This window comes from Miscanthus floridulus, chromosome 12 (assembly GCF_019320115.1).
Source record: "Miscanthus floridulus cultivar M001 chromosome 12, ASM1932011v1, whole genome shotgun sequence".
NCBI lineage: Eukaryota > Viridiplantae > Streptophyta > Magnoliopsida > Poales > Poaceae > Miscanthus > Miscanthus floridulus.
Window position 1 is genome coordinate 80,340,071 of NC_089591.1, and position 16,559 is coordinate 80,356,629.

The window sequence follows — 16,559 nt, forward strand, 5'->3', positions numbered from 1 at the left end:
CGCAGACACAGCCATTCAGGCTGGCGTGGCTGGCCTGCCACCGTGCAGGCTATCCGCCCACTGACCGGCTGACTTGAGCCTCTGCCATGCCACCGACCACGGCGTGGCTTGGCTCCCTCCCTGTCTCCCTCATTTCTTTCTTTCGTCCCCGCTTTTCTGGGTGTTGGCAGCGTCCGCCCCGGCTCCAACCGGTCTCCTCTCGTCCAGATCAGCCTCTGGTGCTAGTTGGTGGTCGCCCCTAAGCCTCCCCTGGCTTAGGGCAAGGTAAATCCCCTCTTATTTCGTGTTTTGTTGGTGGATTTGAGGAGTTGGCTTGGTAGCTAGGGTTTCAAGCAAAACCTTTGTTTGGGAAGAAATGGCAAGTGATTTAGGTGGATCGAATACGTTAGGAAGGTTTGAGTTTAGTGTCTGCCCTTGTTTTTTACGTGTACATTTAGTTACATTTCCTCTATGTTTAGGTTAGTAAGTTTGAAATTTTGGTTTGTGTGTGTAAGTGTATTTGTCGGTTAGTATTTGTTGGTTAAATTGTTTCCCTTAGTTAGGTATAAATTTTAATTAGCGTGTTCAAAATAGTTAGTATGAGTTAAGTGTGTATGTTATTATTAATTGTTTAGATTGGAGATGAATGCAATTGGTATTGTATTCTTAGTACCCTTCGCTTTGAGAGAAGAGACTAAGGCCCTATTTGGTTGAGCTGTGGCTGTGGGAAAAAGCTGCTGTGAGCTGTGAGCTGTGGAAAAGCTGCTGTGGGCTGTGAGCTGTAGAAAAACTGAAAGCTGTTTGGTTAAACAAGTATAAAATATACCTTTTATCTTTATCTCTTTTGAAACAACTATGGAAGAGCTTTTTATTCCACCAATTTCGAAAAGCAGAAAGCCAAAAGCCAAAAGCAGGGTCAGCCCAGCTTTCAAAAATGAACTACGGAAAAGCAGCTGCTTCTGAAAAAGCGCCCTCCAAAAACAGCCCCTTTGGTTGGGCTTTTGGCTTTTGGGGCCAAAAGCCAAAGCCAAAAGCCCAACCAAACAGGGCCTAAAGTCACCTTTCAACACTTTTAGCCCCTTTTAGCCCACCGGCTAATGGGCTAATGGAGGGCTAAAGATTAGCCCCCCTTTAGCCCTCATGTTTGGATCCCAAGGGCTAGATATGTCTAAAAAGGAGGGCTAATCTTTACCTCTTGATCCAAACAGGCCCTAAGTGCAGCATACTAGTAGCCTAGGCAGTCAGCTCTAGTCTCTCGTCCAAAGTTTTACAAGATATACATGTGCAAGGACATGAATCGATAAAACAACCATTTTTTATGTGAAAACTCAGAGCTGTAGCCATAGTCCACACTCCACCGTGCATACATGTGTGCATGATATATGGTGATCTGTGCCAACCTCTGATGTGCAGTTGTGCATGATGCCCGCAATAGGCGCACACCGCCCATAGTGCCTCTTCCTCCTAGCCGCACCTACCACTAGCCTCCTCTTGGCGCGCTCGGCTCCTCCGCCGCCACCTGTCGTCCCTCCCTCAAGCAGCGATAGCCCTGGATCTAGGGCACGCCGCCTATTCACCACCTACTCCCTTAGGCGAGGCGGTGCCTCTCCGCCTAGCGCATAAGCACGCCCAGGCGAGCGCCTTGTGGAACATTAGAGTGAGCTTGGCCGCGAGGGGAGACTATAGGCTGACAGATGGATCCACGTATCAAATGTGTCATCCCATGTTTTTATTAACAAACTTGAAGAACATCATGTGTATCGAAAAGAGTAATGTTCACATCAAAAAACGTACAAAATGAACACAAAAGCAGATACTCATGGCCAGAAAGCATAAAAGATTTAAAAATAATATCATACACGACTAATGGAGATAAATATACATTAAATGGTAGTGCTAAAGATAGCGATGCATATTTGTGAAAACTTTCTAGATAAATAATGAGCATACATGAGATATATTTGTCATGTTTCATAGTGAAAAGTAGATACTCATGGTCCAGATATTCTTGTATACTAAAAATATCTAAAAAAAGATAAGTATTAGAAAAAATATAGAAATATTTTTGCAATACCATAGTGACCATGAGCGGCTATAAATAGACATGTTCATTCATGTGTTCCGTTCACATCCATAACAAGACACCATAAATAATAGTCTTTTTTTGCGGGTACCATAAATAATAGTCATAACTCATAAGGACAACTCCAATCAAGCCCCGACTTGAGGCCTCATTCCATTTTAAGAGCTAGAACACATGAAAAACCTCTCCAGCCGACCCCTATTCAGCCCAACGATGGATGAGGGACTCTTATTTCTCTCTCTCCTAAACTCTTAGATATCGGAGCCCTTCATCCTTCCCCTATTCCTCCATACTCTCTTCCCATAAAGCCGGGGCCAATGAACATGGCCTATGACAATTAAACGTAAAGTAGGGGAAATTTAGGAGATCTTGTTTGTACTAGAAATTATATACGAATGATATGTACATGAGTCCAACATAAGAACAAAGTTTTTAAATACTATTAATAATGTCCTATATATTGTTGTTAACATTTATCTATTAAACACAGTCTTAATTTTTTTTTAAAAATATTATGTACACCTAATGTTACGAAGTTGTATCCGCCATTGCTAAAGAGGGTGGTAAGAATTTCTCTTCACTTGTTTAATCTGACACTAACATGAATATACAATGCTATACACTATATATGGTCTTGTAGACGTACTAACAGTAAGTTCTTTTAATCTATCCATATATACAATATGCAGTACCATGGAGTCCCACATGAGGCAGAGCAAGCTATGGTCTGTAAAAGATCTAATCCAGAATAAGCAAGCGATGGTATATCTAGAACAAGACCAAACGCTGTGCTGCTTTAGTGTGGCTAAGACTCTTGAAATTTGCTCATACAAAAAATAAGAGAAGGTGCGTGCGTTATAGTTAGAAATTCTATTCGATCAGTTATACTAGCTAGTATCTTACTAGATGATAGATCCTAGCTTACGTACATAGTAAGGCTAATGAAGTTAATGCTAATTCTCCATGCATGGTTTATTAATTAGAGAAGGGCACCAGTTGGATCAGGAGCACATTCAAAATCCTCTCGTGCATGTTCTTTTTCAAGCTGAATGAACATGCTATTATAGATGCCATTAAGAGTTGGAGGACTAACTTACCCTTCTGACTGAGATCCATGTGGACGAAACGTTCCAGCAGTACATCATCCACTACCAGCAAGCGGGCATCCTATCCTACAAAGCTTACAACGAAAGCAAGATGAGAATCCATACGGCATGTGTCCATGCCCTGGGTGTGGAGAACGTCGTGTCCTTTTGGGAGTTCATCAACTCTTACGGGGAGATTAGGAAGACCAAGGGTTACGGCAGGGTTGTACCCCCATAACGTTAGGGGCCTATTCGAGATCGTTGTTGAGGTCCCCAAGAAGAGGGTGAAGGGCATGTGTTATCGACCTGACTCTCAAGGTGAACTTCAGTGTATTAAGCATTTATGAACTTTATGATTTAGATCTCAGCTTCTATGTATTAAGCATGCATATAATTTGGTTTGTTAGTTTTTAAGAATTTACGAGCTTCGGTGTTTTTAATTCTTCATACCTCTTGTGAAAAGAAACAGAGAGTCAGATCGTACTGGTTTCTGGGAGCTACATTTTTATTATTATGTATGGATATACCTCTTGTGAATGTTGTTAAATAAACTTGATTCTCAAAATTTGATCCAACATAATGACATAGCAAAGTTACAAGTATACTTTTTGTTCTAAATTATAAGTCGTTCTATCCTTTATAGATACTAGGAAAAAGCCTCGCGCGTTGCTGCAGGAGTTGTAGAAGACTTTTATTAGAATGGTAGAAAAGAAAGCTAGAGGAATAACATTGACCCTGTTCATCTGTACTTTTCAGTTTGTTTTTCAATCGGAACAGTGTTTTCCTCTCACAACAAATCAGCCGGAACAATGTTTCGGCTTATTTTTTCAGCGAAGCGAACGGGTTATTAGTACTCATTAAGATGAAATTTTATAGCTATCTAAAAGTATTGCTTTGTCGTTTGAAAACATGAACGATATTGTGCGACGTCGATGTTGGTAAGAAGCTACCCTTGCGAAAGTCATTTAGGTAAATATTTCGTTTCGCTGAAATTTAGCTGTTGCTGATTTGTTGTGAGAAGAAAACATTGTTCCTTCGCTGAAAAATATTGTTGAAGTAGTGCTGAAAAACAGGATGAGTATTTAAACCAATCTGGTCATCCATCAAGAACAGTAGTCTAACAACCATGATGGATCATTTGTTGTTATTAACTAACACAGTTGCATGGTCGTAGTTGTTTTGCTACAGTTAGGGCAAAAGAAAATGATTTACTTCGTCCCTGCCTAACCTGCACACACTGACACATAGATGGAGGGCGAGGGAGACAGAGATCTACTTGAATTGTGGCATGCATGGGGCTTCGTCAGTGGGTGAGAAGTCAGCTTGAGTTTTTTTTTTTTTTTGGGGGGGGGGGGGGGGGGGGGGGGGGCGCTGAGTCTGACCAGACAGGTGGGTGTGCAGTGTGATGTTGCTTCTTTGTTGGCCTCCATCTGCACCTAGATCGACCCATGCAAAGAGCATGAACCTGTGCATCGATTTCTAATTGAGGGGAAGGAGGAAGACAACATCGATTTTGACAAGCAAGGTCAGCTTCCCCAATATTTGATGGGAGAGGCGTTGGTTGACTATCATAATCAAGCAAGCTCGTGATTATTGGCAAAATCTTGGTACTCTTGTACAAAGGGATGGTGAGGAGGAGCAAGGGGTTGCCTCTTTGCTTTATAGGAAAACATCAGGAGCAGCTTCTGAGTGCGATATGTATTGGAAGAGAGATAACGCCATTAATTAATGGCAATCCTTTGATTGCACATGGTGGTATGGCACTTGCTACTCACCGGTGTGATACGAATGAAGCAAAGAGGCACCGTCATGCGATCAGTGGGAGAAGAACTGGAAGAGGTCCAGTGTGCCATTAAGGGGGAGCAGGTCATGACAGTTGCTCTTGATCATGTCAGACTCTTCAGCTCAGCTAGCAAGGACTGCAGGCGGCGCAAGGAGAAAACAAAACAACCGAGCAGGTATCTAAACAGATAAAATTGAGTAAACATTGATAATCTAACGGCTGAGAATTGGAATGACGTGGCTCAACGTGGTTGCAACTTTATAGCAATAAATGATTGCTAGTGGCCTCCGTCTATATATGTTATATAGGTAGATATAGTAAAAATATGTATTTAGTATAGTTTATATCTATCAAAATAATAAAAACTATGTACGTAGAAAAGTCAAAATAACCAATAATTTAGAATAAAGGGAGTACAAAGTGCGATAAACATATCCCTGGCTCTGGAGCTGGGTTATGAAGCTTTGTTATTATGTTTTAGTGTCGGAACTCAGAAGGCAATTATTATATATAGGTACTAATGGGCTTTGCAAACGCTAAAAGACATTTAGGTTTGGTAGCTTTATGATACACCGATAGCCATACCCGATACTTAAAAATGTTTTGTCGCCAGCCAACTTTAACGAAAGCTTCAGTGCTAGGTAGAGCTAGTGTTGAATGTTCAAGTTTAAAAAATCTTGTTAGCACTTCTTTTGGTGAGGGGTCACAGAGCACAGCAGTGGCTTCTCTTTACCCTACATTGAGCAGCACACATATCTCTCTGCTTTAGGAGCTTCTTTAATTTGCTGTTCAGATAAAGCTTGTACTGTAGGATCATATCCTTCTTCCTTCTTTTGCCAAAGCTGTCGACAGAATAAGCATCGTATCAGGCAAAGCAAAGCCGACACACTTCAGCTTCCATCGTTTGGTAGGGCATCCAATAATCAGAGGCGTTAGCTACTCGAGAGTTCATCGCAGTATAAACGGAAAAGAACAGTGATGAACAGACCTATTCGTGGTATAATATAAGAACAACAACCATATATAGCATAGAGTGATGACTGATGAGGATCAAGCTTAGCAGGGTTTTGTTGTTCTGGCAAGCAGTTAGCTTGGATAAGTGGATATATATGAGGATGGCGTTGCTTCTGACCTTCTGTATATATATAAAAATGTTTCTGTCGTCAGGAGCTCAAAGTATGATCCGAACATGACGATATCCCGATCTGTCAAGACACTAGCGTTTGTTAGGGCCCAAAACACTTTCTGTTAGTGATGACTCCAATTATGTTATGTGTGCTAGTAATGGAGCGCACACACAGCGAATCATGAACAGCCTTGATTCTCAGGAATTTTCAGGGTTAAAGGCATGTACCTGCCCTTCTGTCGACGACAGTCGACAGCCGACACTCTCAGGCTCCCAGCGGCGTTCCGATCCTTCCGTCGCCGTCGCCGTTCCATTGTCTTCCCCACTGTAGCACTGCCGTCGTCTCCCAACTCATCAGCCCTACCCGAAAAGGCTGAGACCAGAGGTCCAGAGCCGCACCGCAGGAGTAGCTCGCTCGCTAGCTAGCCATTGTGTTGTGGTGGTGCACTCCGCACTGCACGGTGCACGCCGTCCTCGCGCGCGGCTTCTCTTCTTCCCCCCTCCCTCCCCATGGTCGTCTCCTACCGCCGACGGGGACTAACTAACCGCCAACCCCACTAAGCTACCTCATGCTGCTCTGCGTGCCATCTCACCACTTCGCTCCTCCCAGCCCGGCGCCCCCACCAAAGCTTCTCCAATTCCCACCGCTTTCCGCTCGTAAAGCGCGCGAGCGGCTACTACGCTTGTGCTCCACTTGTGCCAGTGTGCCGCCCTTGCTGCACCCAGCCAGCCGTGTCCATGGAAGCATATGGATGGAGTGATGGACCCATCTCGGTGTGTCCACTCCTCCTCCTTATATCCCCCTGCCCAGCGTCTCCTTCTCTGCGATAACGAACCCCCACTGGCACTGCTCCGAGACTAATGGCGGGTGCGGCAGCGGTAGTAGCTGTGCTCGTGCTCTCCGCGGCGCACGGCGCGCTCTGCGGATCGAGCCACGTTGAGTTCGCGGGGGCCGTCGCCCGCGACCGCAGTGCGCCAGCGCCGTCGGTGTCGCCGCCGTCGTCCTGGCACCGCGGGAACAGCACGGCGCCGGCGCTGGAGGGGTGCGGGTGCGAGCCGACTCCGCCCTCGTGGAGGTTCCTTAACGACAAGCTGAGGGCGCTGTACCCGGTGATCCAGGCGTTCAAGCAGACGATCACGTGCGACCCGCTGGGCGTGACGGCGACGTGGACGGGCACGGAGCTCTGCAACAGCTTCTTCAACGGCACCACCTACTACAAGGGCTTCTACTGCGACTACCCGCCGGACGCGCCGAAGAATCTCACGGTGGCGTCCATCGACTTCAACGGCTTCGGCCTGTGCGCGCCGTCGCTGGCCGGGTTCATCGACGCGTTCCCGGACCTCGCCCTATTCCACGCCAACTCCAACAACTTCTCGGGCGACGTGCCGGACCTGACCCACCTCCAATACTTCTACGAGCTGGACCTGTCCAACAACAACTTCTCGGGCGCGTTCCCGGACTCCGTCGTGCCGCTGGGCGGGCTGCTGTTCCTGGACCTCCGCTTCAACCGGTACGCGGGCGCCGTGCCGGCGCCGGTGTTCGCGCTCACCGTCGAGGCGCTGTTCCTCAACAACAACGGGTTCAACGGGCGGATCCCGGACACGTTCGGCAGCACGGGCGCGCAGTACCTGGTGGTGGCCAACAACCAGTTCACGGGGCCCATCCCGCGGTCCATCTACAACACGTCGGCGACGCTGTCGGAGGTGCTGTTCCTCAACAACCGCCTGTCCGGGTGCCTCCCCTACGAGGTGGGGCTGGTGGAGGGGCTCGTCGTGTTCGACGCCGGCGGGAACGAGATCACGGGGCCGATCCCGCTGTCGTTCGGATGCCTCCGCGACGTGGAGGAGCTCAACCTGGCGGGCAACCAGCTGTACGGGCAGGTCCCCGACGTGGTGTGCCTGCTGGCGAGGAACGGGAAGCTGGGGAACCTGTCGCTGTCGAACAACTTCTTCCACTCGGTCGGGCACCACTGCATGGAGCTCGTGCGGAGCAGGGTCCTGGACGTCCGGCGCAACTGCATCCTGGGGTTCCCTGACCAGCGGCCCCCGCTCGAGTGCGCCGCCTTCTACGCCGACCCCTCCAAGCACTGCCCCTTCATCCCGCACATCCCCTGCGATTTGCCTGGGTACAAGCCGCCGCATCCCCATGCCGCCGCCGCGCTGCCGGCCTCGGCCTCGGCCGCCGCCGCCGGCGCGCCGGCGCACGCTCACCAAGGCCATGGGGGTGGGAACTGATCGGTCGGTGTACGTGTGCGCTGCGCCTGATGCGTGCCGAAAGGGGGTCGATTCGTCGTGTGTTTACCGTTGTGATCGCATGATTAGATCGCGTCGTGACGCGTGCGCCGCATTTTGGGGAGAAATAAGTTCCACCGCTGCGCTGCTTGTTGCGTGCGTGGTGTGGCGTGGTGTCGTGACAGTGGGGTTCAAAAAAAAGTCAAATAACCGCCGCTTACTAAAGTCAAGTGTACGTGTAGTTGTTTGTGAATTCGTGACCGGCGCGCCGTCAAAGTAATACTATATGTAACCTGTCCAATTGTCCATGCTGTAGTGCTCACTGCTGTCAGTGTCGTGGGAGTCATTAGTTGCTGCCTTCAGCTCTTCCCACTAAACAAACTCGCCATGCGCCGCGTCGACGCCTTTCAAGTTTCAACGTAACGTCGGTCCGTCCGTGCATCGGTGGCCGCGGCTGCATCCCGCTGAGCCGACTCGTGGTACCAAGCGTCCAAGCGATTTGATCCGGTGGGCACAGCGGTGCACCCTGGACTTGACACAAGTTACCCGATTTGTTTGCTAGCTTGCTGCCAAATCGGCCAGCCTATCGACGAAGGCAGGCCAGACCACCGGATGAGATCGGAATTGGGCTGTTAATTGGGCCACGAATACAGATGAAATACATTTGTTTTCTAAAAACAAAATAAAATGTTTTGAGCAAGAGAAAAAATGGCGCCCAGACGTCCGGAGGGGCGCCCGCTGTCGGTGTTTTCAGACCACCGACGAGTAAATTTGTATTTACGCGTCTGGCTCGGATGGTGTGCTCGGAGGACACAAGGATTTATACTGGTTCGGGCGGAACGTCCCTACGTCCAGTTCGCTGCTGCTCGTGTTACCAGCACTTGGTTTACAGTAGGGGTTACAAACAGGTGAGAGAGAGAGAGGATCCCAAGTCTCTGGTGTAAGGAGTGAACGGGTGCTGAAAGCTCGCTTGCCGCTCAGCCGTGTGCTCGTGTCGTGCTCTTGTGTCAAGATCCCTCCAGGTAGGGGCGCCATGCTTCCCCTTTTATAGGCGAATGAAAAGCGCGGGTTACAGAGGAGAAAAAGAAGAAGAACGAGAGAGAAGAATGCTTTCAGGGTTGTCGGGTCCTTCTTCTCCTTCATGTGGGTCCCGTCGATCCTGTAGATGTCAACAGGGATGGCTCCATATTGTGGCCCTGTTCATCACTAGCGCCATACGCAGGTGTCATCTATCAGTCATGGCGTTCCACTCCGTCCCGACGGACGTCGTGGTGAACTGACGCACCTGTCAGCGTTCGTAAGAGGATTAGGCAGAACAGCACCGGCACGCCTGACAGGGATGGCTAAATTGAATCCTGACTACAAGCCAGAGTTGATAGGTTTATTGAAGGAAATTTAAAGATTGTCTTGCTCAATGAGGTGCCTGGCCTAGATCGGTTAATTGTTTAATCTTTGGTCTAAAGAATTCTGGTGCAACCTATCAAGAAGCAATCAATGGAAAATGTCTAGAAGAACATTATCTTAGTGTTTGAATGAACACTTGATAGCCGATTTATTCAGTCATTGGCTCTAATAGTCGGTACTAGAAGGGTATCGCCTTTAGTTCAAAAATTACCCCAAAAGGGGAAAAGCCGATATGAGATGAATCACCTATAGAGCAAGAACAAACACAGAAGCAACCATGATGTATACTAAGGCATTGCAGAAAGCACACTAAGATACAATCATAGAAAAACAAAAGATTTTATTGATTAGTTTGCCCTAAATACAAACTAATCAAAGACATTGTTTATCACATCCTGAGCGGATGTGATGTCTACTATGGCCTCCGCTGCACCGATGAACTCCTTGATCAAGTCCTCGTGCTCCTTGGGGCCGTCGCCCATTGGGAAACTGGTCTCCATGGTATGGAGCTCGTTCTCGGTCTGGACCTGCGTCGCGGCCAACGCCACTGATGTGCCATGACGAACGCCATGAAGGGCGATCTCCTGGACGCGGTCCAGAACATCGTGGAGGCAGGCGATGATGAGGGGGCCTCGGGTGTTGACGGGCATCGTATCCACGTTCGCCGCCAGTTGGAGCGTCGTTAGGGCTGGCGATCATAGAAACAAAGGAACTATCAAGATAAAGACAATAAATATCAAACTAAAGATGTTCTCAGAGTCCATCTTACCTGCCACCATGGCATCGGATTTGGCCAGCCGCGCTCGAGCAGCGCTAGCCTCTTCCCTAGTGGCATGAAGAGCGGCTTGAGAGACCCCGAGGCGGATCTCAAGCTGATCGTTTTTCCAAGTTGCCTCGAAATAACGGTCCTGGGCTACCCTCCACTCCCGGAGGAAACGCCGGGCATCATCACCGTTATAGGAGTCGGAGGAGTCCAACGACAAATCTAGCGTAGAGGCAGCATTAGATACGACATTAGAGGGCTCGCCGGCCATAGGAAGAGGACGGAGGTTGTCATTCAAGACGAACCTATAAACAAGTTAGAAGAGTTCATCGCCATGAGTAGAAAATATAGATCTCACCTCATACAACAAAGGCACTGGTTCACCGGCATGTCCTCCTCTGGAACCTCCGCCGCCGCATGTTTGCCTTGGTTTTTCTCGCCGGCCAGGGGGTTGATTGAATCTATGAGAAGGGGAAGAAAGCCACTACAGAGTTTGTGACGGCGGAGAAGTGCAAAGGAACAGGAGCAGTTGTGAGTATAGATGTGTTCGAGGCCAGAGCCATTGGTCGGTATTTGTAGCCATGAAGCGAGGTGGCAGATATCTCGAGAGTGTAAAAGGCAACCGCAATTAATAGAAGATGGAGCACCACCGCACTAATGCCGAAGAGAATGCGACGTTGATAACTGAGGATAGAAGGCTGAGGGTTTTTTCTTAATAAAAGTCATGTTTTTAGACTTAATTGGATTAAAGTTAGAAGTCTAGAATTGGCTATTTTCAAATCGGCTCTTTAGCCGAAACAAGAAATACAATAAGGCGATAGAAAATATGGTTATTATTGATTCTACACAAGATACATGTTGATATACAGATTACAAGTCTAGAACATCCTGGATTGCTTTCAATGCTTCTAGCTGGATAGCATCGACTTCTACGATTTGTTGTTTGTCTTCTTCAGCTGATCTAGGAATGTCTTCAAGGCTGCTGCAGATGGCCCTGCCTTCTCTGACCTTGGCCAGCAGTTCTTGTTTCTTCTGCTTAATGGTATTGGGTATTTGAGCCAGATTAGACTTATGGCGATCGATGGCAGCATTCACATTCTCCAGTTCCTTCTCAAGTTCTGCACGCCTAGCTTCCAGTTGGGTCAGCTCTAGATCGATCCTGAGAGGAGAGTTCTTCAAATCATCGATTAGCTATGCCAGCTCTTTAGCCTCTTGCCTGTTAGAGTTCTTCTTGGTCAGTAAATCTTCACGGTTAGACAGTCTCCTCTGAGACGTTTTCACCTTTGGAGCTTGATCTTCAATGACAGACAAAGATGACAAGACCTTGGTGAGAACCGGGGATGAATTATCCTTAAAGGCCAAGGAGACTCTTTGCATTAAATCCACATTTTGGACCAAATCGGCTATACTCTTGTCAAGCATTGGCAATATATCCCTTAGCCAATTCCGGGTCTCTTCTGATAAAGCTTCTTTAGAAGAGTCGGCTGATGAGCGGATTTCATCTTCATCTAGATACTCTTCAAGATTAAAAGAGTTGCTCGGAGCTAGAAGATTAAGTATCTATATATAAGAAAATTTTGTTAAGAGGATCGAATCAGTTGATAATAAGATAAATGGTGAATCAAGTACGATACCTTTTCTGGGATAGCTTCTATTTGAGAGGAAAGAATGGCTGATGATGCACCAATGATATCTAGTTGTATCGGCTCTAAACTCTCAACATTGGTATCTGCAAGCATCAAGGAAGATTTTTAGTTCATATTTGTTGCAGAAAGATAAACTAAGCATGTGACTTCCTTACCATCGATTATTTGCTGGATTGGAAATTCAACAGTTTGAGTGTCAACATCAACAGGATCACCTTCAATGGGTAGACTACCAGACTCCTGTCCTTACGTGAATGTTTCTTTAGGGAGTGTCTGGCATGGTAAATGGTGAGACAAGGGTAAAAACTGAATGAAAATCAAGAATTTTGAGAAAAATACCTTGACAACATCAGGGATTGAAGTGGAAGGGTTCTCATCTTCTACAGTCTTAGAAACATCTTCTGTTGTTTCAACCAAAATCGGCTCCTTTTGAAGATCAGCCGATGAAGGTTTAGTTGATGCTAACTTGAACGCCTAGGACAACAGTTTTGCACCTAGAGCAGGTTGAGATGCCATGGTCGATAACTGCAATGAAAGAATCAGAATTAGAAATTAAATATCATTTTGGGAAGAGGATGAATTGTTTTACCTGAGCAGTCGATGGTCTCGTTCTGCGAAGTCTTTTTCCAGTGACGGTTTTTTAGGTTGTCCCTTGGGCCGCCTTGTGCTTTGAAGATTGATACGTTACAATTGTAGAGGCAGCATGAGTTTTTATCAGCTTCTTCAGTGGAGGTGCAGCAGATCCTATTCTTGAGGCTGGGCATGGCGGCTGATAATCTATAGGATACCCCTTCTTGTCCAATCTTGGGGGATCAAATTCGGTGTCCTGAAAAAGGTCTGTTAGAACAGTTGGCAGGGGGATTCATCGAATAATTTTTTTGAAAAGGAATGGTAAGTTACCTCACTGTCAGAAGCAAACTCTCCATCCAGAGCTATGCATTTAGGATGGGCCGACCACAAAAGAGATGGCAGTGTCATTCTTGCCACCAAGAGTCAAAAAGGTTGGAAGTGAAGTTGACTCTTGTCCAGTCATGCAAGCAAAAAAAAGAAAGATCTGATCCTAGTTGAAAGACTCTGGAGGCTTTCAACACTTCACTGATACCCTCTCTTGGCTTCAGTATATTCTTAAAGAACAGTCGAGCAGGCAGTTGGCCAAGACCAAACTGACGAGCTACAAAAGAAGGGTTGTAAAACTCATAGGTTGGAAGGTTGCCTGAAAGGAAGGAACATGTAGATATTTTGCCACGACCATGACAAAATTCCACTGGAATAACATAAGGTTTGATGAAGAAATTGAAGATTGCAGTCGTTTCGTCTGAGCAGCCTGATTTAAATCAAAATTTGAATGGAAACCCAACTCATTGTTCTCATACTCATCATAAGATAGCCAAGTCAGGATATCTACATCAAACCCTCTATAAATTTTTTTGAAGAGATGGTCAACATCGATAGCAATTGTTATGGCCGATGCAGCTTTACCATAGTTCATGCACTAATGGGTTCTTCCTTCTTTGCCTCTGTATTCCTCATCAAAATTAGAGGAGGGAAAGCTCAAATTCTAGAGATTTGTCCTTACAATCTTATGCATATACAAGTTTAACCACATTTGTATTAGCCACCAAGGGCCACTGATGGTGTGCACTGCTTCATTCTTCAGCAGCTGAGCGGCCACCTAATGCATCAAGTGGTAAGCTGATCCCAACAGATATTTGCCAAGAGGAATTTCAGCGCCTACTGCTAGATGTTTTGCCATGAGTTTATAATTGTAAGTTGGACCATATGATGACCCACAGAAGATGAATCTTTCTAACCACATGTTCAGAAATACCACATATTCTCTTTCGCTAACAGTTGATCCATCTCCAATATGGTTCAGAATATAGCTTACCCATCCTATGCAGTCTGATATTTTGGCTAATTTTTTGGATTCGGCACTTAAAAAGTCATAAGGTTGCATTGATTCTGTTATTCTAAGGCCGATCAACATATAAACATCGGTCAAAGTGATGGTCATTGGGCCATGACAAAAAATAAAAGCATTTAGAGTGTTAGGGTTTCTTGACGGATAAAGTTAGATGGATTAGGATTACCTATAGGCCCAAGAAAATAGACATTGAGAGCAACAGCAGATGGAATTAAGATTTCGTTTCTCATTTCCTAGAAACCAGATAAAATAAATTTAAGAAGAAAAGAAATGCAGGGTAGCGGCTGGTACTTGGAAAACGAGAACTTGGAAACATACCTCAGGGACGTGGTCGCTAGTCGCCATTGTAGCCAAAATAGATCTAAATCCAAGAAGGGTTACTTGAAGAACAGCTTGATGAAGCAGAGGATTTGATAGGTTGAGGCCTTAGCCGAGTGAGTTGGAGAAGATACTGTTGGGATATTGACTCGTATCGAGAAATCAGGAGTCACGCGTATATCTCGAAATAAAATAGTTGCGACGTGGTAAATAGGTAAATAGGCATTTTGGAATAAAATTATTTTTATCCCAAAATTGGGAGGCGTGTGTTTACATCAAAATTTGGGAAGAAGAACACGGGAACTCGAAGCTTCCAAGATTGTGTCAATCAAGGAATCGATTGCATAAGGATCAATATCAGTTGATTCAGATACAGCACTGGAATCATCGAATGACGTCAGCAGATAACGATAATGAGCTATGGTTGACGTCGGAAAATATATGTCGGGCTCTACAAAAAGGAAAAGATTAGGGTCCAAGTTATCTTAAGTTAGAAATGTTTCCTTTTATACCAAAGATCGTAATGAGTCGTACTTAAGTAGGATTCATGCTTAGGCTCCGGGTATAAATATTGGACCCCGACTATTGTAAAAAAGACATCCAATCAATCAATACAAGTTACTTTTTCGACTTTACGCCAACCCTTAGGAGTAGAAGTCATGTAGATCTCGATGAGTTCTTCAACAAGCAGGGCTGCATCGGTCCGACCGACTTTCGACTTGTCTATAAGTACCGTCATGGCTTATACTTTTGTTTGTATGGTTGCATCGGTTAAGTTCGACCTCCACTATGAACTCTAGTATAAGCTAGTTATCGAATCTTATCTAGTTCAAGTACGGCTGCATCGGTTAAGTTCGACCTCCACTGCTCAAATTAGATTAAGGTCAAGTTATCGGCTCTGCCTAAGGGTGACATTCTTCGGGTAGATTCATTAAGTTACAGATCTTACTGAGATTCTTATTATTATTAGTTTTCAGCAACATCTATCTTCCCGATCAAGATCGACCTCATATCCTTTTAGTCCGTCGTTTGCTTTGTTATAACACGATGTTTCTTACATTGAGCGACGAGTTATGTTTCATCGATTGTTCTACTTTGATCTTGATCATACATAGTACGTGGTTAAGGCATGTCTAATCTTAAGAAGGTTTGCTGGCTAGTTAAATCTGGTCTATAGTTCGCTATTATGGCTATAACTATTCGGTCGATCCCTACCGATAGCACTTTAGATCGGAGGATGTTAGTTGGTAGATTTGTTTTCGATCAGATGTGACCTTGGCCGTTTGCTATGCCCGCATCGGCTAAATAGCCAATCGCCTATGCTTTAACGCATACAGTGTGTCTCTAAGATTCTGTTAAATGTGAATAGATTTATTTACTTTAAATGTTTGATTTGTTGTCTTTATCACGGCTGCCATCGATCCGGTCAGAACCACACTATTAGAGATAACAGGTCAAGTCTGATAAGTTCGTATATTTGCCCATATTAAATAGTCGATTGTTCACATGTTGTAGTCCATTTTCACCTGAATCAGCTATTTCAGTCGATTCGCTCGAGCTTTCGCACATATAGCATGTCTTCCGGAAAGTCTGTCAATGCATGGATGGTTTTACGAATTCTTCGGTTTTAGTTTGTTTTATCATCATAGCTGTCATCGATCCGATCGAACCTCACTATTGATGGTAATAGATTAGATTCAGATCGTTCATAGATCCATTTGTACTAAATAGTCGATTTGTTCGCATGTTATATCTTTTCTCGTTAGATTCATCGGCTCAATGCTTTACACCGGTAATACCCACCTAGCTAATGATTTTACTTATATCTGCGTGCAATATGCTTGTCAACATATAATCAATCATAACCCACGAGCTTTATAGTCCATAACAGCCGATTTCTTCGCGTATCGGCCGTTTAGTCGATTTTCCCGTTTGGCTGCTCCCGAAGCGGCACACTTGAAACTGTATGGGCAAAACCGGCATGTTGAAAGGTCCTTGTTTGGTTTTGGTAATTGAGTGTCAACTTAGGTGGACTAATTGTGTTTATGTGAGATACACAGGTGATTAGTCCACAAGTACATGTGTATGAGCAACATATGCCATAGAGGTGAAAATGGTTTGGAGATGTTGCAAAGCTCACACATGTGATGTTGAAGGAGCTTATTGCACATGAGACATGACATTGAGTCATGTGATCAAGGTGGAAAAGATCAAGA

General features: G+C 45.6%; 1 protein-coding gene across 1 annotated transcript; it reads left to right on the top strand.

Annotated features, from left to right (window-relative positions):
* Positions 1–6,491: 6,491 nt before the first annotated feature.
* Positions 6,492–8,596, top strand: LOC136496884 (uncharacterized protein At4g06744-like). Its single transcript, XM_066492654.1, has one exon. It carries the CDS (start codon positions 6,918–6,920, stop codon positions 8,289–8,291), a length of 1,374 nt encoding a protein of 457 aa, XP_066348751.1. The 5' UTR covers positions 6,492–6,917; the 3' UTR covers positions 8,292–8,596.
* Positions 8,597–16,559: the final 7,963 nt, after the last annotated feature.

Coding starts and splice junctions, on each gene's coding strand:
- LOC136496884 (XM_066492654.1), top strand. CDS start 6,918: ATGGCGGGTGCGGCAGCGGTAGTAGCTGTGCTCGTGCTCTCCGCGGCG.